The sequence below is a fragment of the Gracilinanus agilis genome, chromosome 4 (assembly GCF_016433145.1).
Source record: "Gracilinanus agilis isolate LMUSP501 chromosome 4, AgileGrace, whole genome shotgun sequence".
In the NCBI taxonomy this organism is placed as follows: domain Eukaryota; kingdom Metazoa; phylum Chordata; class Mammalia; order Didelphimorphia; family Didelphidae; genus Gracilinanus; species Gracilinanus agilis.
The window spans coordinates 388,386,977-388,414,859 of NC_058133.1; the positions used below are offsets into that span (position 1 = coordinate 388,386,977).

The following is a 27,883-nucleotide window of genomic DNA, read 5'->3' on the forward strand; positions in this document are numbered from 1 at the left end:
AAACAGTTCTGTAGGTGCTTAACAGATGTTTATGCGATTGATCCATCACATTACTTGGTGCTGAATATGTGCGGTCTATTAGGGAAAGCGCGTCTAACCATTCAGCTGGGCAAAAAGACTTCGGGACGCTTTGACTTAGTTTAGATTCCTGTAGTCGTGTTCATTTCAGCCTATGGTGAGCTCAAGGACAACTAGCTGAGATGGGGGAATTTTGTTGACACGTGTGTGCAATCCTGCTCGGGAGGCGGAGGGAGTTTCTTTCTCATCACCATAAAGGTAAACAGCCTCAACCCCATTATAAATGGAGCCTAAAGTGCCCTCAATCACTCAGAGCTGCAGCTGGCACGGGGAGGAGAACTACCTGGCTGTTCCTTTGGAATACAGATAAGAGGAGGATCAGAACAGCATGAGTTCCAAGCCAAAGTCAATTGGGATCATCGGAGCTCCTTTCTCCAAAGGACAGGTGAATAAATAGCCCCATTTCTCATTCTCCTCCTTTCAAATGTATTATAGCCTAGTCTTTGGAATTCGTGGAAGGTTTTTGAATCTTTAAAATTCCTGTCTAGCGTTTTTTGATGTTCTCTGCCTAAGTGGCCCTGCCCGCCTGCAGTCATTTCTCCGAAAGTCACAATAATTCTCTGGAACATAGTTGGGAGTTGGGTCACAGCCCAACGAATTCAGCTGCTTCTGATCTCTGCCAAACTTAACTGTTTTTGCCTGGCGCTCTGGCTTTTCATCAGGTATTTAAAAATGTAAAAAGAAGTAAATTCATCTTAATTGAAATGGAATCTTTGCATTTTAATTTCCCATGCTAACGTGGCTTTTTTTAAATGTAAGAAAATGTTGGCTTTAGTTACTTAATGCCTAGAAAAACTCATGTTAAAACTCAATTAAGTCATTTTTAGACTATTAATTTGCATAATTTGAACAATATCTAACTTTTTTTATTTAAATGACTCATCTTTGACATTGCATTTTAATTAGAATTAGTAACTGTTAGGCCACTTGGCATATAGATGGAATCTTTTTATTGAATTATAGAATTCCTTTTCAGAAAAAAAAAAACCAATAGTAACATAAATACCAGGTTGGCCACTTGGAGTTCTATTCTATTTCCAATCGATAATAGAAGTATAGATATGGAACTAGAAGGTACCTTGGAAGCCATCAGGTCCAACTTCTCATTTTATAGATGAGGAAACTGAGGCACAGAGAGGTTAAATGACCTGTCCTCTCTCCTATCCATTCTACTGGTCATATGATAGTATTTACATATTATGCTTTCAGGCTTTTACCATTTTATTCAAACACCTATTAGGATAAGACATTTTCCATGGGCTAATTAAGCTCTGTAGGAGCTTCCCTCCTGCCCCTCCCAGGGAACTTCAGTGCCTCCTACTTGGAAATGTGTCAAAAAGACAAGAACTCACTGACAATTGGATTTCTGCTCACTGAGGATAATGTCACATAGAAGATCTACAGGAAGATGATGTTCATTCAGATAATAGGTCGCTAGTTAAAATGTGGAAAAAGAAAAAACCAAGTATGAATAAAGGAGTAAGTAGTAGAAAAGCATTTACATGATACTTTCTCTTAATAGATATTTCTGGAGAGAGGAAAAAATGTACCTCCCTCTCTCCCTTCTTTGTAGGGTAATGGGTGCGAAATATTTTATTTACTATTCAGCTTGCCTGATGCATTGATTAGTTTTGCTGACCAGCTTTTTCTCCTTCCCTCTCTCTTTCCCTCCTTTCCCCCTTTACTTCCTTCTTCCTTCTCTTTTTCTTCTTTTCTCTCTCTTTTTCTTTTTTCCTTTCTCTCTCTTTCTTTCTCCTTCCTTCTATTCTTCTTTGCTTAATTTTTTATTTTTTGTACAAGGGATGGCTCTCAGGGGGAAAAGGGAAGGGAAAGAAGAAGAATATTCAGAAAGGAAGGTAAGGGTTCCGCTAGGAGGCTCAGCAGATTGAAAGCCAGGCCTAGAAATGGGAAGTTCTGGGTTCAAATTTGAAGTCAGACACTTCTTAGCTATGTGACAGTGAGCAAGTCATTTAATCCCCACCGCTCTTCTGAAATGGAACCAATATACAATATTGATTCTAAGATGAAAAGTAAGGGTTTTCAAGAAAAAGAAAACATAAAGCTAAAAGATATCAATAACAATTAAAAAAGATGTCTTCACTTTTAGGAATTCTTCAGGTCCTTTTATCTTTGACCATTTCTTTCCTTGGATATCAGGGACATTTTTTAAAAACTCTTTCCTTCGGTCTTAGAATCAGTTCTGTGTATAGGTTCCAAGGCAGAAGAATGGGAAGGGCTAGGCAATGGGGGTTAAGTGACTTGCCCAGGGTCACACAGCTGGGAAGTGTCTGAGGTCAGATTTGAACCTGGGACCTCCTGTCTCCAGGCCTAGTTCTCAGTCCACTGAGCCACCCAGCTGCCCCCTAACAGGGACATTTTTTGTTTTGAATTCTCAGTTACACCTTTCATTTTTCATGGACAAGCTTGACATTGGCAAAGATCATAAGGAAAGCAATTGTTGTTGTTGAGTTTGTTTGATGCTTTGTGACCCCTTTGGGATTTTCTTGGCAAAGATACTGGAGTAATTTGCCATTTCCTTCTCCAGTTCATTTTATAGATGAGGAAACCAATGTAAATAGTGTTAAGTGACTTATCTAGGGTCACATAGCTAGTAAGTATCTAAGTCTAGATTTGAAATCAGGACTGCCATTCTTTTCAAAACCTCCTTTTTCAAAGGGTAGCTGGATTTACAAAATAGAAAAAGGGAATTTTTGTAGAAACAAAAGGGTTTCTTGAGATCATATATTTAGAACTGTATGGAAACTTAGCATCCTCCTGGCCTATCATTTTAAAAGATAAAGTAACTGAGGCCTGGGGGTGTGGATATGGGGCCAGGACAGACAAGGAAAGGGGCAGGAACTACACTGCTAGTTTTTGGCCATAGCAGAGTCAAGATTTGAAACCCAAGTCCTCTGACTCAATTCTATTTTCTTTCTACTGTACCATACTGGGAAAAATACTAAAAACGGTCTTTTCCATCAAAAACAAAACATAATTCTGTTAGCCTGTGTCATGGAACAGTTTATATGAAAGATAGAAATAAAAGAACTAAATCTGGCTCCCAGGGGTGCACATACTGTCATTTATCTACCATAATACTTTGATTACCCCATCAACCAACTGACAGTAATTGGACTGATAGGTGATGGGCCTTGCAGATTTTTCTCCTATGCCCTGTGGGGCAGGGTCCAACTTAGCAAAAGTACATTGATCTAATGAAGATGTTTGCACATTGTTCGGAGAGGGGGAAAAAACTCTAATACAAATGGATTCAAGAGAAGAAAGATCAATAAAGACAGGTAAATGGGACTTCGATTTGCCTGATGCATTGATTAATTTTGCTGACCAGCTTTTTCTCCTTCCTTCCTTCCTTCCTTCCTTCCTTCCTTCCTTCCTTCCTTTCTTCCTTCCTTCTTTTGAAATGTGAAAAAAATGAAAAAAAAAAACCAGATGCTATATTTTAACAAGTAAATATGATTCTTGCCAAATTAGAAGTTTAAATCATGAAGACTGATTCCAGTAAATGAAAGATGAAAAGAAATCAAGGAAAGGATTCAGACCCAGTGAAGTATAACAGGTGTCAATTAGCTACATTTTGGGGGCAATCAGGAAGGAAAGAAGCTGAAGATGTAATATAGCATCTGGTCATTTTCCTTGAAAGGAAATATTAATTTATTAACTTTATTTGATCCATTCCTAGGAGACATCTTTATGTAGGGCTTTGCAACTGGCAAAGTGAATGGCTTTCTTTGTTGAAATGACTCCTTGGGAAATAGGTCACTAAATAAAAGGATAACAACTGTGAATGTGAAATCCCCTAGCCCTCCAACCCCCACCCCTTATGTGATTACATCAGGATCAGCAGTTTTTCCTAATTTAGTTATTTTGTGATCATAGATCTTAAACTTTTCTAAAAATAATCAAGATATCATTCTATCTGAAATATTTTCTGTATCTTAATCATGTAGGCATGTTTTGTAAGCATAATTCTGAAAGAATCATTTAGAAAAATCACAGCAGGCATAGAATTTTCTGTCACTTCTCCCTTTGCTCTATTATGCCAAGTTGTGGTTCAAACACGCCCATGTTATCTGATTTTGCTGGATTCCTCATGAACCATAGAAATAACTGGATTCTTGGGGAACTATAATCATGTCTGAAAAGTCATTGTATCTTTTGTACAAGTTTTTGGGTATATAAGGAGGCCACTCACAAGGCTCTGGGACTCTTGGTCTTGACCAGAGTCTGGTTTTATTGTGAGACCAGCCCTCTCTCAATAAACCAATTTCTTTTTGGCTTGAAGACTTGATTTTTGCTTTTTGTGTCCTGGCTAATAAATTTTCACCACCTTAGAGAGAATCAAGCATCCTACTCTTTTAGCTAAATTGTTCCAGTTTTGTGGCAGTATTAAATGTATATTAGAATTTCTATTGACTTGTTCATAAGCATACATGTTTAATTTGTTTTCCAGTTGTACTATACTCCCCCTCCCCATTTATAATCTGTTTTCACACAAAATAGATCAAGCAAATGGACAACTTGCAATGTCTTCATAGCTGAAATGCTTTCTGGGCACATTAAAGCAAGTTCTACAAGTTCTACGATTTTCTCCCAACCCTAATTCCTGGGAGTGGCTTATAGCATCCTTGGAATTTTCCTTCCTATTCCTGTCCTAGCTTCCATTCCTGATTACTTGCCCTATCCCTCACCATCTTAAACAACTTATTTGAGCCAATGCTAAATAGTCAGGGTATCAAGAGGAAGTTTTCTCTTAAAAAGGAGTTGCTGAGAAAAGTAGATTTTCTGGTAGATCTTGAATACATGAGTATAAAATGCCTTGAAAGCCTTAAATGTGTCAGTTGTTGTTGTTATTGTTATTATGATTATTATCATATTATTATACTCTCAGAGTTATAGGAACCAAAGAAATGGGTTCATATTATTGATATATTTCTGAGAATCCTCTCTGCTGTGATAATCAACAGATTTCTTTGCAGTGGCTATAGTGCCTGACTTAGACAAGCTTGGGTTTGAATCTTCTGATGCTTACAAGCTTGGCAACTATTGGCAAATTACGTTAACATCTCTGAGCTCAGTTTCTTCATTTTAAATATGAGGATAATAGTGCCTATATTATTTTTTTATTACAGAGTTGGGGTTTTTTGGAAAATAGGGTTCAAACTTTAAAGACCTATATAAATTTTAGCTATTTATTGTTCTTCAGTCATATCTGACTCTTTGTGACCCCATTTGAGGTTTTCTCTTTTGGCAAAGATACTGGAGTGGTTTGCCATTTCCTTCTCCAGCTCATTTGACAGATAAGGAAACTGAGGCAAACAGGGTGATGTAATTTGGCCAAGGTCACACAGCTAGAAAGTGTCTGAGGCCAGATTTTGAACTCAGAGATGAACCTTCCTGACTTCAGGCCCTGGACTCTTATTTACTGTACCCCTAGCTGTTCATGTTAGCTTTGTGTTGTAATTAAAACCTTAATGGTATTTCAGATCTAAGGCCTTAAGATAGAATTTGAGGGAGCTATTTAGAGTCTAGCAAGGAAAGGGTAAAGTGTTTCATAGAATTTAGAACTAGAAGGGACCTTAAAGATCATCTAGTCCATCCCTTCCTTCCTTAAATCATTGCTATCATTTTCCAGCAGTGAGCTTGATGGGAGAAGAAAGTCTGAGCACCTAGTTGTGATGTGGCAGTGTGATGCTAAGGACAGAGTAAGAAGACGCCAGAGATTCATTGTCAGCTCTGAGATTGGCCTTGATCACCTTCACCCCATTAGCCAACACATAAACAGCTATTGATTAACTTGTCTGTTTGACCTCTACCCAACAATGGAAAAGGGTTTGAGTAAGAGAGGAGAGGAAGACAGATACACTGTTAGGAACAGAACAGAGTTTTGTTTTGTTTTTTTCCAGTAGAAAAAGCAGGAGTAGACATCTGATCAGCTGACTGATATCAAGCATCCACAACTTCCTTAAAGTGAATGTCAACTCGGTTCAATTATAAGAATGTTGCTCATCTCTGGGCAAGGAAAATATGGAGGGTAGTTTTGCCGTCTAAAACTCTTCAGTGTGTCCTGGTTTTGGTTTTTTTTCATCCATTACTTTCTGTTTTAGAACGACTCTTAAGGTAAAAGGGCAAGGGCTAAGTGACTTGCCCAGGGTCACAAAGCTAGGAAGTGTAGTTTTCTTTTAAGCTTTGAAATTTCTGCTTTTGATTTTTCAGAGAGAACAAGTTTACCTTCTGCTACTTCTCTTTAAAGCTTAGTTCAGGTGTCACCAACTCCAAGAAACCCTTCCATGATCTATTCCCCTGAAAGGAATCCCATTGTTAATTCTCTCTCCCTGCCCTTAAATCACCTGAAGTTTATTTTTCTTTGTACATGCTTTGGCCTCATAGTAGCATGTAAACTCCTTAAGGTTAGAGTCTGAATTTGCATTTGTAGCCCCTTTGGGTCCCAGCACCAAACGCAGGACCTTGTTAATGGTAGGTGCTTAGTTAATACAGGTGGCACTGAAATAATTTAAGACAACATCAGAATACATGGTTTTTAAGTTTCTTTTATTTTGTTTGTAGACATGCCCCACAAAATGTTCCCCATAATCATGCTGTTTTACAACCTTGTTAACATGCTACTAAACATGTTCACCACCACCATAAAGTCCTCAACTTTTCCTTGTTTAAAAGAAGTCACTGGACAGTTATGACACTATTCCTAAAGAATTCGTTGCCCCTATAACATTGTTTTACCTAACAGCTCTGCTTTTCCCAGAGTCAAAGAAGGGCATGATGTGGGAAGTGTTGCTATAGTATTTCTCTAGTCATCTTTCTATTGTCACCAATATTAGGATTAATACCTCAACTCTGTTGATTACTTGGAGAGTAGTATACTCCACCAACAGAGACAAGTGGTGAAGAAAGCAAATTGCTCCACTCTAGTCCCTTCACTGTTTCACACTGCATATAGATGGTGGTGAAAGGAAGCCTTTATTTAGATGGTGCCTTTGAGTAATTTGAGAAAGCTGAGGAGAAGGTAGTGAGTGAGTAAGAAAGCAATGAAAATGGCTAAATTCCTTTGTTTTGTTTTGTTTTGTTTGGTATGCCATTGCTATTTTTTTTATAATTTTTTTTTTTTATTTTAAACCCTTAACTTCTGTGTATTGGCTCCTAGGTGGAAGAGTGGTAAGGGTAGGCAATGGGGGTCAAGTGACTTGCCCAGGGTCACACAGCTGGGAAGTGTCTGAGGCTGGATTTGAACCTAGGACCTCCCGTCTCTAGGCCTGACTCTCAATCCACTGAGCTACCCAGCTGCCCCCTCATTGCTATTTTTTAAAAGTTTTATTGATATTTTAAAAATACACTTTCATTTCTTAATAACCCCTCCCACTCTTCAGAGAACACTCTCTTGTAACAAAAAAAAGCATTGTAATAATTAAATTTTAAGTTTTGATTCAGTATGAATGTTAAAAAGTGGTCATTATTTATAAAACATTAACCCCTAAGTCAAAATGACTGTTAACAGCTTTTATTTGCAACAAGGTAGAGATAGTGAAAGTGGGAAATATAGGAAGGAGACAAAGCCTGGTCTAGCCTACCAGCCCTAAGTGCTGCTCTGGTGAAGTCCAGCTCAGCCCTGGGCAGGGGCTTCCCCAAGTCATGATCTCTACTTAGATTTCCTGGTAGTCCTCAGTCAGAAGTCCTGGTGGTGTCTTCAGCCAGAGTTCCACCAATGCAGAATAACTTCAAGGAAAAGGGTGTCTCTTTATCTCTACTCACCAATGCAGAATCCAAGGGGAAGAGTCCCTCCAAGGAACCAGCCTCTCCAAAACCAAGGAAGCAAAGAGAGACTAGACCATATTGGTCTCTTCTTTTATACCCCCTTTTCCCATGATATTTCCTGTCTCTCCTCCAACTGCTGTCTTTCAATTTGCCTAGCACTGCCTAAGGGAGGGGATAGTGCTTGTGGCCTTTTGGGGGTGTGAACTAGTAAGTGACTTGTGAGCTCTCTTATCTAATGGTTAGCTAGCTACTAAGTAGGGGTACTTTAAGTTCTTGATTTGATTAACTAAAAATAGACAAAGGGAAAGTTAATTCTATCTTCACAGTATAATGGTATATGAACTGTGGTATTTGAATGAAATGGATTATTATTGTGTCATAAGCAATGACAAATATGAAGGACTCAGAAAAGCAAGTAAAGACATATCAACTGATGCAGGGGAAAGAAAGTAAAAGATAAAGAATAAATTACACAATGACCATAATAATTTTTTAAAAATCAGTTACTCTTCTACTCATTGGTACTAATTTTTTTCCCTCTCCTCCTTCCCCTCTCTCCCTTTCCTTGCTTCTAGGCTTCATTCTTTTTTATTTTAATTATAATGCAAAACACACTCCTATATTGGTCATTGTTGTAAGGGCATACTTATACGTAACCAAAACCCACAAATAAAATCATAAATACACTGATATGAAATATTATGCTTTGATCCACATCCATCTGACTGCAATAGTTCTTTCCTCTGGGGGTGAATAGCATTCCCCATCATAAGTCTTTCAGGATTTCCCCAGATCATTGCATTGCTGAGAGTATCTAGGCTTATGAGATAGAGGGAGAAGAAAAAGAAACCATCTCTCCAATTTAATTGCTGTTTTTGCAGCTCTCACAATTGGCATTGGCTAAGGGAGAAAAAAGTAAAGATTGACACTCTAGATAAGAGGAAAGAAGTGAGCAATACGAAGGAGAAAGAAGTAAGACAAAATTATTAGATGTAATTTAGCAGACTGTTATTAAGTATCTATTATGTAGAAGACACTGGGCTGGATGCTAGGGATATCAAGACAAATAGGAAACAGTGAGGAAAACAAAGAGAAAAAGGAAACAATTTCTGCCTTCAAGATGGCTATATTCTATTGGACCGATAAAAAAGATAAATAGAAAAAAATAATGAAAGAAGAGAGCTAGGAAGAAAGGGTGTGTGTGTGTGTGTGTGTGTGTGTGTGTGTGTGTGTGTGTGTGTGTTTGTTTGTTTGTTTTGGGGGCAGGGTAAGTCTAGATTTATGACCATAGGTTACCAAATGCAATTTGAACTAGTCTGGTTTGTTTTGAGGCTGAGACTTTTCCTGTGAAATGATTCATTAAAGGGCGAATCTAGATTGCCACAGAGGAGGGCTGACCTATAAACTGACTATTTTTTTGTATCTTTCATAACTAAATTCCTTGAGGGCAGAGACAATTTTAAACTTTGCCTTTGTATCCCCTAATCCAGTGCCTTGGCTCATAAGAGGTAGATGATTGGTTAATCACTTTAGTCAACATAGCTAGTGTTGTATGAGCAAAGGTACCAAAAGCAGACTGCTCAACAGGATAGACTATAACATAGGGCTTGTTAGCTTCTTAAATAGGGTCTTCTAACTTAAAAAAAAAAGAATGGGAGGGGGCAGCTAGGTAGTTTGGTGAATCGAGAGGCAGACCTAGAGACAGAAGGTCCTGGGTTCAAATTTGATCTCAAATACTGTCAGTTAACCCCCATTGCCTAACCCTTATTGCTTTTTTGCCTTGGAACCAATACGCAGTATTGATTCTGAGACAGAAGAGAAGGATTAAAAAAGAGAGAGAATATATGCAATAGGTGACATCCATCTCTTTCCAGATTGAGATATAAAAATAATTAGTGATCTGAATTAATCATTTGTTAATTTTTTTAAATCCTTAGCCACGAGGAGGAGTGGAAGAAGGTCCTAAAGCACTGAGAGAAGCTGGCATCATTGCAAGACTTCAAGAACAAGGTAACTTCCATCATAAGACTGATGCACAGTGTCTTGGTGTGGATCTGACAATTCCCCCCAGCCAATAGAAAGGCGTAGAGCTTTGGAGACTGCATAAAACTTGAAAAGGGAATGTGAGCTGGGCAGTAGGCAGAGGTATTCAGGAAGCATCTGGTGAATGAGTGGATCCTCCAAGGGTGATATCCATGATCAGGGAATGGATTCCTGGAAATAACCATTTCCTCAAGCCTCATACGGGTTGAGATAAGAAGACAAGTAGTGATCAGGTCTATATCTGAGGTCCTCTTTCTATAAAACCATCTTTTATTGTTGTTAACTTTTTAGTCTTTTCAGTAACATCTAACTCTTTCTGATCTCATTTGGGGTTTTCTTGGCAGAAATACTGGAGTGGTTTGCCATTTCCTTCTCCAGCTCACTCCACAGATGGGGAAACTGAGGGTTGAGTGACTTGATCAAGGTCATATAACTAGTAAGCATCTGAAGCCAGATTTAAATTCAGGAAGATAGGCCTTCCCAACTTTGGGCTGGGCAGATTATCCACCCTTGTCACCTTGTTGCCTTATCATTGTTTTATACTTCTCAAGTATTTTTCATTTTCCTAATTATGCTTCTTTATTCCTGATCCGCCCAATTAATTTTTTGAACCCCAATCGGGATTCTGCATTGATTCTTGTTAAATGTTATCTTATTTGGTTCAGCTCATTATTTTAACTGGTAGAGAGATCTTTTTGAGTTACAGATCTGTCATCTCTCACCTCCCAGTTTTGTTTCAGCCTGAAATTTGGTCAGCATGAAATCTATGCCTTCATCCGAACTACTTACAATATTGCACAGAAGAGGGCTAAGGACAGCCATGTCTAATTCCACATTAGCTGTTTCCATCCAGGTTGACATTAACCTATTAATCACCATTGTGGGGCTAGTCATTCAAATAGTTTCAAACCTACTTTTTTGCCTATATGACCATCTAGCACATAACATTCCATTTTATCTGGAGGATTGTCTTTTTTTTTTAACTGATGAATTTACTTTCAACATAATATACAAAATCTCCTTTAACTCACAATCATACCCTTTATGGGCAATCCTGAAATCAAGCAAAACAGTATAAAAGGTTGATTATGGAGGCAGCCAGGAGTCTCAGTGATTTGAGAACCAAGCCTAGAGACAAGAGGTCCTGGGTTCAAATTTGACCTCAGACACTTCCTAGCTGCGGGGCCCTTGGTAAGTCACTTAACTCCCATTGCCTAGCCCTTTCTGCTCTTCTGCCTTGGAACCAATACATAGTATAATACTTAGTAAGGATTTAGAAAAAAAATTTTTTAGTTGATTTTGAGTGGATAGTATTACAAATTAAAATGGAACAAGAAGAGAGAGATTTTGAGTTTTGTGCCACAATTTCCTCATTAAAATGGGGTTGTTCAAATCCATTCTGAGACATTTACTAGCTTTTTGACTTAAGACAAATCACTTAAAATCTCTGCTTGTCTCAGTTTCCTCAGATATAAAATGGGGATAACAACAGTGCCCTACTTCACAGTTATTATAATATTTATTTATTATTATTTGTTATTACATTATTATTATAAGGGGTATTATAAGGATCCAATAAGATGATATTTTGTATAGCTCCTGGCATATGGTTGATGTACTGAATATTTGGGCCCATATTCAAAATCTCTCCAGGTCTCTGGTATGTGTCAGATCTTGTACTCCAGTGACTTATTCTTCAAGAACCCAGGATCATCCTAGTGATATAATGAGGCATCAGATCAAGACTTCAGTGGAGGCTAAAGCGTTTTAGGTTTTCTTTAAAAAATGAATGAATACTGGACACAGGTTAAAAAATAATAGAAATATTGTACTCAACAAAAAAATGTGCTCAGGCTTTAGGAGGGCCTGTGTTTCCTCACAGAATAACAAAATTACACCAGGTATTATTTCAGTAAAACCCCTGATTCAGTGACCTTATGCAGTACATCTTATTTTATTTATTTATTATTTTTTTTTTAATAAAACCCTTACCTTCCATCTTAGAATCAGTACTGTGTATTGGCTCCAAGGCAGAAGAGTGGTAAGGGTGGGCAATGGGGGTCAAGTGACTTGCCCAGGGTCACCCAGCTGGGAAATGGCTGAGGCTGGGTTTGAACCTAGGACCTCCCATCTCTAGGCCTGACTCTCACTCCACTGAGCCACCCAGCTGCCCCCTATGCAGTACATTTAAAAAAGCCTAGGTTTAGAGCTATCGAGGATAACGTACATTTTTTTTTTGTTTGTTTCCATTGCAGAATGTGATGTGAAAGATTATGGGAACTTGACCTTTGTTGATGTGCCCAATGATACCCCCTTTCAAATTGTGAAGAATCCAAGGACTGTGGGCAAGGCTAACGAGCAGCTGGCTGGAGTAGTAGCAGAAGTGAAGAAGAATGGGAGAACCAGCTTGGTACTTGGCGGGGATCACAGGTCTCTCTTTATACAGTTTTAACTGTTCTGTTCTAGGAAACAGTAGATCATATGCGTCAAGCTCTTCAGGGTGTTCAAAGGGAGGTCCTCACAATTCTGTGAAGTAGTTTATTTCGGTATTGTTCACTCCATTTTTTCACATGAGAAAACAGTGGAAGAAGTTGAAGTGGTTTGCTTGTTGTCTCATAGCTCTTATGTGTTGGAAAAAAGGATTTGAACCCATCTATTTAGACTTCAATGAAGTGCTTTTTAAACTATAAACATATTGCTAAGAGAAGCTGGAAAGTTCATATTCAATTGAAATCCAGGAGAATAGGGATGGGAATAAATATTTACACAGCACCTATTATGTGCCAAGCACTGTACTAAGTATTTTACCAACATGGTCTCAGTTGAGCCTCACAAGAACTCTGTGAGATGGTTGTGATTATTACCCCTTACTCCCTTTACAGTTGAGGAAACTGAGGCAAAGAGAGGTGAAGTCAATTGCCCAGGATCACGTAGTTAGTGTGTCAGGCTGGATTTGGACTCGGGTTTAATGCAAGAATTGTCATCCTCACTGTTTGGATGAAGAAACACTCAGAAAGCCAGAGACTGGCCTGTCCAAGGTCATACTTACTATTGTGGCAAAAGCTCTGTTCCATACACTCTGAAAGTAATGAATAGAGGGGAGAATGATGGAGAATCCTGAAGGAAATGGTTTTCTTCTCATCCTTTTGTTGTTGTTAAGGCAGCTATGTGGTGCAGTGGATAGAGGGTCATGCCTGAAGTCCAGAAAACTCATCTTCCTGAATCAAATCTAACCTTGGACATGAGTTGGGTGACCCTGTGAAAATACTTAATCCCTGTTTGCCTCAGTTTCCTCATCTGTAAAATGAGCCAGAGAAAGAAATGGCAAACCCTTTCTATATCTCTATCAAGAAAACCACAAAGAGGGTCACAAAGAGTCAAACACGATTGAAATGACCCAACTTCTTGACTACAGCCAGGCCTAGAGCTCTATCAACTGTGCCACCTCTATTCTAATCAGCAAATACTTCTATTTTTAAAAAATATCCATTAGGGTTAAGCAAAAAACTATTTACGTCAGTATTCTCTGTCATTCTCACAGAACTTGAAGCACAGCTTTGCCACAATAGCAGGTTGCAGGACCTTAGACAGGTCAATCAAGCTTTCTGAGTGTTTCCTCAAATGTAAAGTAGGGATGACGATACTTGCATTAGTAATACTTGTAATAATATCTTAGCTTGTGAGAATAAAATGGGATAATATATATGAAAAGATATTTTGTAATAATTTATTATATAAATGTTGGTTTGTCATAAAACCTGATGGCTTTTCTAAAAGTTTGCAATATTTGTATAAAGATGATCTCAGCCACTTACTAGTTCCTTAACCCCGTTTGCTCATCTAGAAGATGGGCTGCAGTAGAAAAGGCAAACAATTCCAGTATCTTTACCAAGAAAACCCCTAATAAGATCACAAAGAGTCAGTCCTGACTGAGATGACTGAACAACAACATCTCAATGACACTGGTGAGCAACCAAGCTGTCAAAGTTAAAAGTAATCCAAATCAGCATTTCTAAACTCCCTTGGAGAGATTTCAGTCAATTTGGAAATATAGGATTTATAACTAGAAGGGACTTTAAGAGTTAACCTAAACCACTAGATCATTCTACAGACAAGGAAACTAAAGTCCAGTGAAATCCAGAGAATTATCCATCTTCACATGGGTACTTAGTAAATGACAGATTTGAGAGTAGAACCCAGATTATCTGACTCCAAAGCCAGTGCTCTTATCATTTCACCCAGCTCTAAATTCCTTTTAAAAATCCGTATCTCACAAGACAGGTGAGAATGTAACTTAGGGGTTGTCTAGTCTAATTTCCTCATTTTACAGATAAGAATATTGAGGTCTAGAGAGATATTAAGGGACTTGCCCCAAACTATCCAAGTTATTAACATCAGGGCTGGGATTCAAGTCCAGGTCTTCTGACTCCAGTGCTCACTATTAAGCCTATCCTCTCTATTTTGCTAAATGTTAATTGAATTGCAGCAAAAGGGAAGTAGATTTGGGTCTTCTATATTTAATCAAATCTCTTACCTCTGTCCAAGATATTCCCCGTTTCTTCTATCCATATAGAAGTCCCAGGACAACTGAGGTGGATGGGTATTATAGAGATCAATAATGTCAGAGGCACTGAGGATTCAACCAATGATATGAACTTGGCTATGATTATCCATTAAGTTGAGAAGGAAGAATAAAACAGTTAAGAATGGAATTTCCAAGTAGAATAGGAGAAGGGGTCATCCAAGATACATGGACTCTTCTAGATACTCAGAACCTTCCATCTTAAACTGCAAAAGCTAAGCCTATTTAGCATTTACAAGAAATGGAAAATGTTTGTCAAATAAAAGCCATTTAGATTTTCAAGAGTCATAACACTGATAGCAGTGAAAGATTTATCCTTAAATAACTGACATTAGGGACAATAGTTATGAAGTGGGGCAGGATGAAATTAGACAATAGCAAAAAATTAATGTGAGAATAAGATTGTCACATGGATGAATTATAACTCTCTAATAATTTCACTGATTTTTTAATTGCTATATTGGACAAGATAAAAAAAATTGCCATCACACAAAGTAGTAACTTGAGGGTCCACATCAACACAAGTGATTACTGTTTATCACTAAGTATCATGAATACACAGCATTGCTCCACATAATCTTAATCATTTTTTTCTGGTATCTATCTTGTTTGTTGGAATGACCCACCGGACACGACTCTTTTTTTCAAAGTCATTGTGATGTTCAAAGGAAAGGTGAGCAGGGTCTTTTGGAGAGTAAACATGCCACAGACTGTGTACAGATGGTGTAATCTTTATGTTTACACAACTTTTCTGTTTCCAAAGTTTGGCGATTGGAAGTATCTCTGGCCATGCCAAGGTTCACCCTGATCTCTGCGTCATTTGGGTGGATGCACATAGTGATATCAACACTCCTCTGACAACCACATCTGGCAACTTGCATGGACAGCCTGTTTCTTTCCTTATGAAGGAACTAAAGGGAAAGGTAAGCAAATGTGTTTGAATTCTGTCAAGTCTGAATTCGTTTTAGAAATTTGGGCAGATGGCAGAAATCCTTCCCCAGGACCAACCTTGCTTTTAGCAGGGCTCTCAACCACCATGTATTTAAAAAAAAAAAAAAAAAAAAAAAAAAAAAAAAAAAAAGGACCTTTACCTTCTGTCTTAGCACATATTCAAAGAGAACAACAGCAAGATAATTTGGGCTAAGATGCTTCCTCAAGGTCACACAGCTGGAAGTGTCTGAGGCCAGATTTGAACCCAGGTCCTGCTCTCTATCACCTGTGCCCCTATAGAAGCTTAATAAATGCTCCCCCCCACTGGATTATACATTTATTATAAATCAAAACTTATTTCCATATTATTCATATTTTCAATAGAGAAAGGAAAGGTTTTAAAACCATGCAAGAGTTAGAAAAAATTACAAAATGTAAAGTAACTAATTTTGATCACATTAAATTAAAAAGGTTTTGTACAAACAAAACCAATGCAACCCAAATTAGAAGGGAAGCAACAAATTGAGAAAAAAATCTTTATCACATATTTTCAATAGAGTGATCTTTTAAAACCAAAATTCCCAATTATATACCCATATAAAAATGATAAATCATGTTTTTTTCTGTGTTTCTACTCCCACAGTTCTTTCTTTCAATGTGAATAGCATTCCTTCTCAGAAATCTTTTGGAATTGTCCTGGATCATTACATTGCTATCAGTAGCAAAGTCTATTATATTTGATCATCCTATAATGTTTCGCTTTCTGTGTACAATGCTCTCCTGGTTTCACTTCATTTCACTGCACATTAGTTCATGGAGGTCTTTCCAGTTCATATAGAAATCAAGCAGTTCACCATTCCTTATAGCACAATAGTATTCCATATTCATCACATACCCCAATTTGTTTAGCCATTCTCCAGTGGAATGAATAGAAACATCATTTTTTTAGATCCCTGATATTCCGGGATTATCTTGGGTGACACCTTGTTTATCAGCCAAGGACATTGTATATATTGGATTGAGAGATGTGGATCCTGGTGAACAGTAAGTATTTCTCTGTCCTATTATTTCTTATAACTTTTGTTATTGATAATTTAAAAAGCTAATTTAGGCAGATACAAAGATAGCCAATACAATATGTGTTTCATGTTTTTAATTGAATTGAATTTATAAAAAAAAAAAATAAAACCCAGGAGAAAGTGGAAGCACTCCTAAGCCATCCTTCTATACAAGTAACTAGTTAAATATTTTCTTAAAAATTTAGATTTCTATTCAACTATTAATATAATACAAATGCTTCTGGGATACCCTGATGGACCTGTGATCTTATTGTATGTCCTCTCTCTAGGGGTGCAGTCAATGACCTGTAAATTTTAAATAGGGCTCCACCTAACATGTTGGTCATTGCTCTCTATCCTCTACTTCAGTGATTCCCAAAGGTGCATTTATCTTTCCTATTAATTGCTATTAAAATGTAAACAAAATTAATTTCCAGGGGGCTAAGTAATATTTTTTTCTGGAAAGGGGGCGGTAGGCCAAAAAAGTTTGGGAACCACTGCTCTACTTGAATGAAATATCCATGGAACAGTCTGGCCGGTGGCTTATCCTTCACTCTTTCTACATGGCTGCCCCACTTTTTTTTGATATCTCTGATGATATATTTGATATCATTTCTTCTGGCCAGTTCTTCATTGGTAATATACTATAGCCTACTATGAGTCTCCACTGACTTGGCTCAATTATCTTTTCTTTTTTTACAGTCAAATTCTTAAAGATCTGGGTATTAAATTTTTTTCAATGACTGAAGTGGATAAGCTTGGGATTGGCAAAGTGATGGAGGAAACACTAAGCTACTTAATAGGAAGGTAAGACACCAGTATTTTTTGATGTAAATACTGTTAATGATATAATTATACATAAGACCTGCTATTATTATTAAATACACTTAGAATCAATATAGAAAATCCTTTTAAGAAGACAACATTTAATGACTTCTGATAATGCTACTGAACTGTATTGAACTAAGTGGTATAGACCCTTTCTTCTAAGTGTAACAGCTTTTAATCTGATTTTTTTTCCCTTACACTTGAAGGAAGAAAAGACCAATTCATCTGAGTTACGATGTGGATGGGTTGGATCCATCTGTGACACCAGCTACTGGCACACCCGTCCCTGGAGGCCTGACTCTCAGAGAAGGTCTCTATATTACAGAAGAAATCTATAAGACAGGTATGCCCAACATATGAGAAAACAAAAAATATAAACTTAAGGCAAGAAAAGCCTCTGGAGGCTAGTTTACAAAAAATATTGTATATTTTTCCACTTCGAAGTTGTTGATACATTAAAAAATGTTGTGAATGATAATTCTAAGGATATTGACATATATTTTTATAGTAAGTGGAAATTTGGCAAGATATCCATTTCCTGTTTTTATTCCTTTGGTTAGTCCTTCAACTTTTTATTGAATTTAAAATCTTTTCATTTCTTACAAAATGTATTTTACCAACTGTTGTTATAGGGCTCCTCTCGGGATTAGACATAATGGAAGTCAATCCATCCCTTGGGAAGACACCAGAAGAAGTAAACCGGACAGTGAATACTGCTGTTGCAATAACTTTATCCTGTTTTGGAGTAGCTCGAGAGGGCAATCATAGTGCCAAGTGACTGTAAATAACTCTGAAAAGAAACTGGAGGGTGGGAGGTGAAGGTAGGGGGGCAGACAATTGATCTTTATCAATTCAATCAATGCTGGTTAAAAATGAGCAGCTCCAAAAATTGTGCTTAAGCTTACAGTTTCCCCAAAACCTTTTGCCTATAATTAAAGTTTTGATCTCTTCTTTAGAGTGAAATCAAAGATATTTTTGTAAGTCTAATTCATTAATTTGCTGTTAGCTAGTGCAACAACATAAACTTATATATTGTGAAAACTGGTAATAGGCAAACAGCATTAATTTGTTATTTGTCATGTATATTTGTATATGAAATATGTGCTAGAGAGTAAACTTAAGCCAATACTAAACAGGTATCCCAAGGACCATATTCATCCATTTGAGTTTTGCTTAGTTCTTTTTATAAGGAAGAATAGCCTCAATAAGAACTCATGCATTCCCATTCTTTCAACAGTAATATGAGAGATTTTCATCTTCAGAAATATTTGCTTGAATAATTTAAACTTATGTCACTAAGTCTGTGTAGGAGAAATGGCTTGTTATAATAAAGTTTCTTCAAAAATGTCTGACTACTAATAAAAAGTACCTTGTCAAATTTATTTTAACATTGCTAATAAAATTTGCTTACATCCTTGAAATTGAAAGCAGATAACTTTTAGAAAAACATTTGACTTTTTTGATAATTAATATGCATTTATTTAAAGTAGTATTAATGCATTTGATTAAGCATGCATTCTTCCATATTACCATTTTCATTTTGTCTTTATTCTTCTCATTGACTATGACACAAAGGACCATATCATATCACCTTTATCATAAGCATAGTAAAATATCACCTTTCATCAAAATATTAGTATTTATGAACTGAAAATATTGAAGGCCTTTTTTTTTTTTCAAAGAAAGATTAATAGATTCCTTAACACTTCTAGGGGGTTAAAGACAAATTAGCGATTTTCTAAGAAAGATATTTTAGACAAAAAAAAAAAAGTCTACATTCTGTGATGTAAATACCAAACACTTTGATTATTTCACACGAACACGTCAACATTTGAGGGTTATGGTGTTTTGAAGGATAAAGTCCTGGGATCCTAAGCCTGTGGATATATTAACCAACTTATCATTTCACTATAAAAATCTGTTTATTAAAGGTAGAATGGGGTAGTAGAAAAAGTTCTGGACTTGTGAAGAGATTCAAGTTCAAATTCTGGCACCAATATTAACTAACTTATATGGCCTTGGGCAAGTCAGATTGTCACTTTCCTGTGAAATGAGAATAATTCTTGTATTCCCTGCTTAACAAGATTGTGAAGGAAAAAAATTATAAGTCTTAAAATGTAATATATGCTAGTATTATTATTATATAAAAACCCCCGGGGGGAAATTGAGATCTTATATAATACATTATAGGTACAAGAATATCTTTTTAGGGTACTAGGTTATGTATCACCAATGGCTCTTTCAAATTTAGTCACTGTACTGAGAAGTAAATTCAAATCACCAATTATTAATAAACTTCTTTAATTAAACAATATTTTACACTTCTTACAGGTATTGGTTCCATTGTTTGCATGTTAAAGTTAAACTGTATACAGCACAAAATCCCACAAAATTTTTATTATACAAATATAAAGGTTTCAATATAATAAAAATTCAATTAAGACTAAACAGTAGAATCACACCGTTATCTAGTTGCATAGATCAACCTTGACTTGAGGCTAACCTTGAAACTTAAAAAGCATTGATTATTCTTCTTTGAAACATGATTTTCTTTATAGGGCCCATGAACCTATTAGGTTTTATTCTCTTTGATGCCTTCTGATCACTCATAGAATAACCTCAGGTCCATGGATAAATAAAATTATTGCCAATGTATCTTCTTTAATGGATAATAAAATATGCAAATGGAATTTACAATGATCCTTTTTAAAAAATAAGAATAAAAAACTCTGTTACTCTTCCTTACCAAATACATTTAGTGAGAAAAGGTTATATTATTACCAATTAAACTGGCTTAGAATAAGAGAACTAAGGAGAAAGGAATAAGTATACAGTGCCCACTAATGTGCCAGGCACTGTGCTAAGTGCTTTAGAAATATTTATCTCACTTGATCTAAAATGAAGTGTTTTGCTGTTGGGTTACACTTAAGATAATCCAGTAACTCTGAATATGTTACTGAAAATTAAAATTAAAATATTCAACTAATAACGGAAGACTTGAGCCTAATAAATAAAATTTAACTGATCATTACCACCACTACGTCCTACAGTGCCACTGATAAATTCTTCTGGATGGTGTGCAACAATTTCTCCTCTGTTCTCTTGAGATAAATCCAGATAGGGAGGTAATAATGACAGATATTTTTGCAGATCCACCATATGAATTAAAAATTAGTTTGATTATCCTCTTCTAGTATGATGTTATGCAGCAAAAAGTATTCAGATCAACTGGGTTTTTCTTGCTATTTCCAAAGTAATTAGTGTTCCAATTTTCACCACAGGACCAGTGGTCTTACTGAGTTACTGGCAAAGCCACATTGACTGTCACCTGAGTGGGCGGAGGAGCCGGGGACCCACTGTTTATAGTTTGTGGAGGCACCGCAGCTGGTTCCATTTTGCTGATATGTGTTATAAATCGCAGTCTAAGTTTTAAAGCTGGTCTTAAGTTGCAGATAATTTTCTCTACCTAAGAAAAGAGAACATATACAAAAATATTAGATTTTACTCGTATTCATAATTCTAGACAAAGAAGTTCAGTCTGTAAGTAATACATTTTAGGAGGCTAGATCTGTATATATCCTTAAATCACCTGACTAGGAAGAAGGATGAAAATAATTTTCTCTCCAAATGAAATCAGAGATTAGATTCTTCCTGCCACCTTAAATATGAAAAAAAAAAAAAAAAAAAAGAGTCCATCCTTTAAAGATGAGCCAGAACACCAAGTGACTTTATGTGTACCAGGTTTATCTTCTCTTTGAATATCATCTTCCTGAGAATATGGACAAGGCTTCATATTCTACAAGGTTCCTAATGAAAATGTAACATAAGTGAAATTTATCTGTCAAGTTATATATCTGGTGTTGTTTTGGCTTAGCATCTAAATGAAATGGAAAATTTCCATTCATATTACTATGCAAAACTATCAAATTTCACTATTACTTCTCTTTAATTCAACTCAAGAAACTTATTTTCATTGTGTATTTATAGCCCAATTTCCAATTATGTCTAGAAATGTTCCCATCATAATTCTCTCCTCTTTTTTTTCCTAATTTGAAAGAAAAAAACTACTTATAATCTACTTTAGAATACAAAATCAGTTTCCCAACTTTTCTCTTTTTTGGGAATTTGGTTAGAAAGGCAGACAAATTGAAAAAAAAAAACAAATCACTAAGAGGGGAAGAGATCTAGACTCTACCTTATCACCATTTATCAGTCTCCCAACTCTGTCAAGAAAAGACACTGCCAAAAAATAGTGAAAGAATGAGTCAATATTCATTAAATAAACATATGTTAAACTGGCTACTATATACAATGTACCCTGTGCTAGGCTTTGGGAGGGTTTTAAAAATAAAAAGACAAGGACCCTGCCCTTGAGAACTTAAAAGCTAACGGAGGCAAAACATGTAACAGATAACTATAATACAAACTAAATTGTGATAGATGCATAAGAGAGAAATAATATGACTCCATAGTTCTCAACGGGCTGAGTGGAAGGGACTTTAATAGAGGACAGAATCAGGGAAAACTTTTTAAGTGAGGAGAGTAAAATTTGAACTGGTCTTAGCAGATAAATGGGATTTTGCACTTATCAAGTGCAAAAGTTAGGGGAGGATATTCCAGGCATAAGAGATCCAGATGTGTTAAATTAAATAAGTGTTTGGGTGACAATAAGAAATATATTTTGGCTAAAGTTAAGGGGAAGAGTACAAGGTCAAGGAAAAAAAAGTTGATGGATGACTTTGAACTAATGAATTCACAATTATTAAGTATATATTGCATATAAAGTCACTGCAAAATCTTATAATGTTTTGGGAGTGGGAGAAAGGAGAGATTGAGGCATACATAAATCAGTCAGTCAACAAGAATTTATTAAGTGCTTACTATGTTCCAAGCACCATGCTAAGTGCAGGGGATGCAAAGAGGGTCAAAAATACTGTACTTCCAGATAAATGTATGGTTATACAGTGTAAATGAAGGTAGTCTCAGAGAGAAGACTGTGGGAAGCCAATAAGAGAAACAGAGTCTCAAATAGATAAAAATATGAGACTCCTCTTTTGACCCCTTTTATGATCCACACCTTTCTTGTTGAAAAGTATTGTGGCCTTATTGAAAAGCTTCAAGCTCTCAGCAAACCAACAGTCAAGAGGTTAACATTCTTCTCCTTTGGTCAGGAATGCAGCTGCTTGGTAAAGCCAAGGCCAAAACCTTAGCAGGGGCACTTTGCCCAGATTTAGAATAAACTGATGGGTCTCAAAAAAGTTGTTCGAGACAATCAAGGCTGAAAAATTCAGGGGCTTTCTGTCCTACCAAAATATTCCCCAACTTGGCTTTCTGATAAGAACGCAGTCAAAATTCAGCCTTGGCCTTGTTCTATTTGGAAGCCATTGAGAATCTTTGTGTTTTGATATGACATAATTTGTAACTTCTGCACAAACGAGAAGTTTAGGGGGGTTCTTTTGTGTGAAATGAGTCTTGAAGTATATATAATAAACTCCATGCTGCCAGAGAGAGAGCTGGAAGCATGAGCTAAAATATCTTCCCTGTCCATTACTTCCTTATCAACTAAGCTGTCCTTATCAGAGATGATAAACAGATTTAGAGAAAGACATTAGCAGTGGGGAGGAGAGGGAAGCTTTTCCCAAAAAGCTTCTTGAGAGGTGGAATTTGAGAAGGTTATTCAAGGTAGTCAGGAAATCCAGGAGGTAGAATTGAAAAGGGAGGACATTCCAAGAATGAAGGACAACTAAAAAAGCACTTGGGAATGAGGAGATGGAGGACTGAATTCAAGGAATAACACTGGAGGCCAGTGTAGTTAAATTACAGAGTATGTAAATAGGAATAAAGTATGATAAGGTATAAAAAGACCATAAAGGCAGGAGGGCACCAATTTAGGAAGAGTTTTTAAATGCCAAACAAAGCCCTTTAATATCTGTCCTAGACATAAACTTATTGAAGTTTACTGAGAAAGTGGTGATGTGGTCATACCTAGGTTTTAGGAAAATCACCCTGGCATCTGAATGGAGAATGTAGTAAGAGTGGGGAAAGACTTGAGGCAAGAACATCATCCATAGGAGTACTTCAATAATCCTAAGCATGAGGTGATGAGTACCTAAGACAAGGTGGAGGCTGTGTCAGAAGAAAGAATGGGATATGAATAGAGGATCAATGTGGACATAGAAACAAGACTTTGACAACAGACTAGATACGTGAGGTGAAGGAGTGAAATGGCAAAAGAGAGATTCCATAAAAAGTAGTCTAAGGCCATTCTGAGAAGAGGTATTTAAGGGGAGAAAGAAAGCTTCATAGGATGAAGCTAAATCTAAACCTAAGCTAAATGTCATTTGGTTCAAATTCAGGGTGTGTGAAGGGGTACAACCTAAAAAAATTGAAGTCAAAACAAGATGGTTGGAATGGTCTAAGATGACATGGGAAAGGGGGGGGGGGGAATAGTAGGGGACACCAAGAAAAATCTGAGTAAATAAGAAAAATAGGATATTCTATTACACACAAAGAGGGCATGGGAAGGGGAGGAGATAAATACTATTATAAGAAGGAGAGGAAGAGAGCATTAAGAGGGAATAATCAAACCTTACTCTCAGTGTAATCAACCCAGAGAGGGAAGAGTAGCTTTATTATCCATTCGGATAAAAAACTCTATCTAACCCTACTGAGAAAGTCAGAAGAGACAAACCAAAGGGAGCAGGGGAGTGGGGAGGTCAAAAAAGGGAGGGGAGAAGAAGGAGGAGGGAATTCATTAGGCCTTTAAAAAAAAACAACAAGATGGTTGAAGGCCTTAAACATCAGTTTATGGAGACAATATTTTATCATATTGAACATTTATAATCAGGAGAATAACACAGTGAGGGCTAATCTTCCAGAATCTACCTAAAACAATTAAGACCATACGCATGGCAAAAAGGTTTGGACTTTGATAGGCAACAGAAAAATGAATGTACTTTTTTTTTTTTAATTAGTGGAATGACATGATTAAGGTTGTGCATTAAAAAAGATGAATCTGTCAACAAAGTATAGCAATAATCCGGGTTGGTAGTAAGGACAGATTGTAGGTACGGAGATCTATTAGGAAGCTGTTACAATAGTGCGGGTGAAAGGTAATGCTAGTTTGAAGGAAGAAGACTGGGAACAAAACAACAGATGATAAATAGGATTCAAGAATGTCTTTGTTGATATCAGTACCATAGTTGTGTCCTAAAAATAATTTGGTAAGACACTTTTGCTTATTTTGTCACATAGTTTGTAGGGTATTGGGATTAATTGTTCTTTAAATGTTTGATAGAATTTATTTGTGAATCCATCTGGCCCTGGGGAATTTTCCCCTGGGGAGATTGATGGCTTGTCCAATTTCTTCTTCTGAGATGGGATTATTTAAGTATTCTATTTTGTCTTTTGTTAATTTAGGCAATTTATATTTTTTTAAATATTCATCTATTTCATCTAGATTGTCAGATTTTCATCTAGATTGTCAGATTGTCATATAATTGGGCAAAATAGTTCTTAACAATTGCCTTAATTTCCTCTTCATTAGAGGTGAAACCACCCTTTTCATTTTTGATAGTGGTAATTTGATTCTCTTCTTTCTTTTTTTAAATCAAATTAATCAATACATTATCTATTTTATTTGTTTTTTCATAGAACTAGTTCCTAGTCTTGTTTATTAGTTCAGTAGTTCTTTTACTTTCAATTTTATTAATTTCTCCTTTTATTTATAGGATTTCCAAGGTATTTATGGAGAATAAAATAATAAGATGTAGTGTGAAAGACAAAGTTGAGAAAAGAATCAAACATGACAATCATGGATGGTTGAAAAAAATTGCAATGCACAAAAGGGAATCCAGAAAAATAATTAATATACAGTAATTCCTTTCCCCTGCCTCAAACACTTAGTAACTATGAGATCTCAGACAATTCCTTTAATCTCTCTCAGACTCATTTCCCCATCTGTAAAACCAGAATAACAGTATTTCCCTCACAGGGTTGTTGTGAGAATCAACTGAGGTAACACGGAGAGCATTTTGCAAACTCTGAAGTACTATATAAATGCTTGCTACTATTTATTGTTATTATTATTATTATACTGTTATTCCCCTCTGCTTTTAATTGGCTCAAAGATAATTAAACTTAAATCTGAATCAATCTGTAAAATATTTCTCAATGTAAAATGTTCTTATTTTGAACCATTTCTCTATCTAACAAACAAAATTTCTGGGGCACAAGGATATTGGATTCATATTGTTCATTCTTCTCTACACAGATTAAGGTCTATGGTTATAGTGACAAAGATGCTCAGTGGATTGCGAGCCAGGCCTAGAGACGGGAGGTCCTGGGTTCAAATCTGGCCTCAGATACTTCCAAGCTGTGTGACTCTGGGCAAGTCACTTTAACCCCCATTGCCTAGCCCTTACCACTCTTCTGCTTTGGAACCAATACATAATATTGATTCTAAGGCAGAAGGTAAGGCTTTAAAAAAAAAAAAAAAAAGAAAGGGGGAAAATAATAAACAGATGTGGTATTCCTACATAAACAAAGCTATCCCAAAGACTCCCAAACACATTCTACCTCCCATTTTTTTACATTTAAATAATTTTCTTTATATTTAAACATAAAATAATTTACTTTGCACTTAGAGATGATGCCTTAATAAAACAATATAGAAAAAAATTATATTAGAATGCTTCCCTGATTTTGTGCAGCAGACATTAGAAGGGAATCTAATCTACAAGGAAGAGGAAAGAGCCAGCAAAAGCACTGAGCTAGACCATTCTATGTGAAGTACTCCTATGAAAGCCAGTTGTACTGAATAATATGGCTCACATTACAAAAAATCTTTATTTTGTGTTTAAAGGTCCAGAAATGATTCACATTAAATAACACTTACCTGATCTTTCACACTGTCACCAGTAAACATATATTTCATATGATATAAGAAGTCACAAATGGGATCCATGTAGTGTAAGTGGGTGCTACACTGGTCCACATTCAAAAGCATATCATAAAATGCCACTCCAATCTGTTTAATAAACAAAGATAAGCTGATAAAATGGTCTTAATTATTTAATATATCTACTTGATTCAATTTAATTATAGCATAAAAGCCCAGAGACAAAATTTCTGTGTTCTAGCATGAGTTGAATCTATACTTTATAGTTCAAAGGATCTGTGATCTCCTCAATGTGGCAACTCCATTAAATGGTACAGATTACCACCAATTCATATATCATTCTACATGACTCATCCATATTCATCCATAAGTGTTGTTCAACCTCATGGTGGAATGAAGTGTACAAGATTCCTCACTGTAGGAACACAACTCATTTTTCAATCTTGATATGATATCACTTCTTAGGCACAATTCTCCATTGATAACATGCTGTAGACACACCTACATGCAACCCCTTCCATTTCCTTTGGGACCAACTTGCAACTTTCATTCTTTTGAGACTGTAATATTCTATGACTTAAAGCCATACATTATTCTTAAAAGAATATTGATATTTAAATGATAGCTCTTTCTTTCAGAGAAAAACAAATATGAACTAATAGAAACCACTGAGATTTGGCAGTATAAAATCAAGATGGATGTTAACTCTGGAAAGATATATATTATTTGAAAGAAAAAGGAATATAATTTGAAATGCAGTAGAAGTGCTTTCATAGTTTACAGGGCTATTTATGAACAGGGTTTGACTTCATTTCTTTTTGTATAATATTAGTTATTTCCCCTACTTTTTAATTTTAAAAAGCATTGTAAAACTGTTTTCCTACATTTCATTACCATGTGATTTAAGACAATAGACAAAAACAATTTCAGTAAAATAATTACAGAAACAAAGAATCTAAGAGTTGTGTGGCAACTGAAGAGTCTATCTAATCCAAATTGTAGCAAAGCAAGAAACCTCTCCACAATATGAGTGGCCATCTCATCTTTGCATTTCTGCAGAAAATTTGAATGAGTCACCAGCGTTTCCCCCCAAAGATATAACAAGATGCAAGGGTTATAGGATGTTCTTGCCAACCAGATAACAATGAAGGTAGTAGATTAGATACAATGGGCTCATTTCTCTCTTCCAGTTCATGTTGGTGCCCCCATTGCTACTTTAGGCCACTCAGAGTAACTCATGTACTAAATAATTATTCTGACACTTTCTAGCTCTGATTTCTAGTTTGCTAGACACAGTACATACAAAAAGAAGTCACATTTTACCTCTATCATGCACCGAGTTCTCTCTTGCTGAAATCTTTGTAAAAAAGGCCCTACAAGATGGTACACATAAAGTAATTGAAATTCAGTCTTTATTATGGGAAGGAGTGCTTCAGTGAGAAACCTAGAATTTAAAGACAAATTAACAAAACATTCATTAAGTACTTATTATGAACCAGTCACCATGTTGAGCATTAGGGAAGGAGGAGGAAGGGGGAAAGGAAAAGGGGGAGAGAGAGAGAGAGAGAGAGAGAGAGAGAGAGAGAGAGAGAGAGAGAGAGAGAGAGAAAGAGAGAGTGTGTGTGAGTGTGTCTATGTGCGTGCGCGCCTGCGCGCATATGAGGTAGTTTTGTCAAG

General features: G+C 36.3%; 2 protein-coding genes across 9 annotated transcripts in view; one reads left to right on the forward strand and one right to left on the reverse strand.

Moving 5' to 3' along the window:
* Positions 1-357: 357 nt before the first annotated feature.
* On the forward strand, positions 358-18,728 carry ARG1 (arginase 1). 2 transcript variants are annotated; one of them, XM_044676989.1, is made up of 8 exons: positions 358-463; positions 9,804-9,876; positions 12,165-12,339; positions 15,255-15,414; positions 16,371-16,465; positions 17,182-17,286; positions 17,514-17,650; positions 17,940-18,728. In XM_044676989.1, exons 1-8 carry the CDS (start codon positions 407-409, stop codon positions 18,083-18,085), a joined length of 948 nt encoding a protein of 315 aa, XP_044532924.1. In that variant the 5' UTR covers positions 358-406; the 3' UTR covers positions 18,086-18,728. The 2 variants fall into 2 exon arrangements, with proteins under 2 accessions (XP_044532924.1, XP_044532925.1); XM_044676990.1 differs by lacking the exon at positions 358-463 and adding an exon at positions 1,337-1,557.
* A 105-nt stretch (positions 18,729-18,833) lies between these two features.
* Positions 18,834-27,883, reverse strand: part of MED23 (mediator complex subunit 23) — a 66,109-nt gene continuing 57,059 nt past the window's right edge. For all 7 annotated transcript variants that reach the window (XM_044676986.1, XM_044676987.1, XM_044676985.1 and 4 more), the window contains 3 exons: positions 27,530-27,650; positions 26,204-26,335; positions 18,834-20,773 (listed from right to left, as the gene is read on the reverse strand). In XM_044676986.1, coding sequence (XP_044532921.1) covers positions 20,600-20,773; positions 26,204-26,335; positions 27,530-27,650 — 427 coding nt within the window. In that variant the 3' untranslated portion in view covers positions 18,834-20,599. The remainder of the gene's footprint in view (positions 20,774-26,203; positions 26,336-27,529; positions 27,651-27,883) is intronic.

Excerpts from the sequence above, each read along its gene's own strand:
- ARG1 (XM_044676989.1), top strand. The coding sequence starts at position 407 with ATGAGTTCCAAGCCAAAGTCAATTGGGATCATCGGAGCTCCTTTCTCC. Across the intron at positions 16,466-17,181 it reads GATGTGGATCCTGGTGAACA|TCAAATTCTTAAAGATCTGG; the intron begins GTAAGTATTTCT and ends CTTTTTTTACAG. Across the intron at positions 17,287-17,513 it reads CTAAGCTACTTAATAGGAAG|GAAGAAAAGACCAATTCATC; the intron begins GTAAGACACCAG and ends TTACACTTGAAG.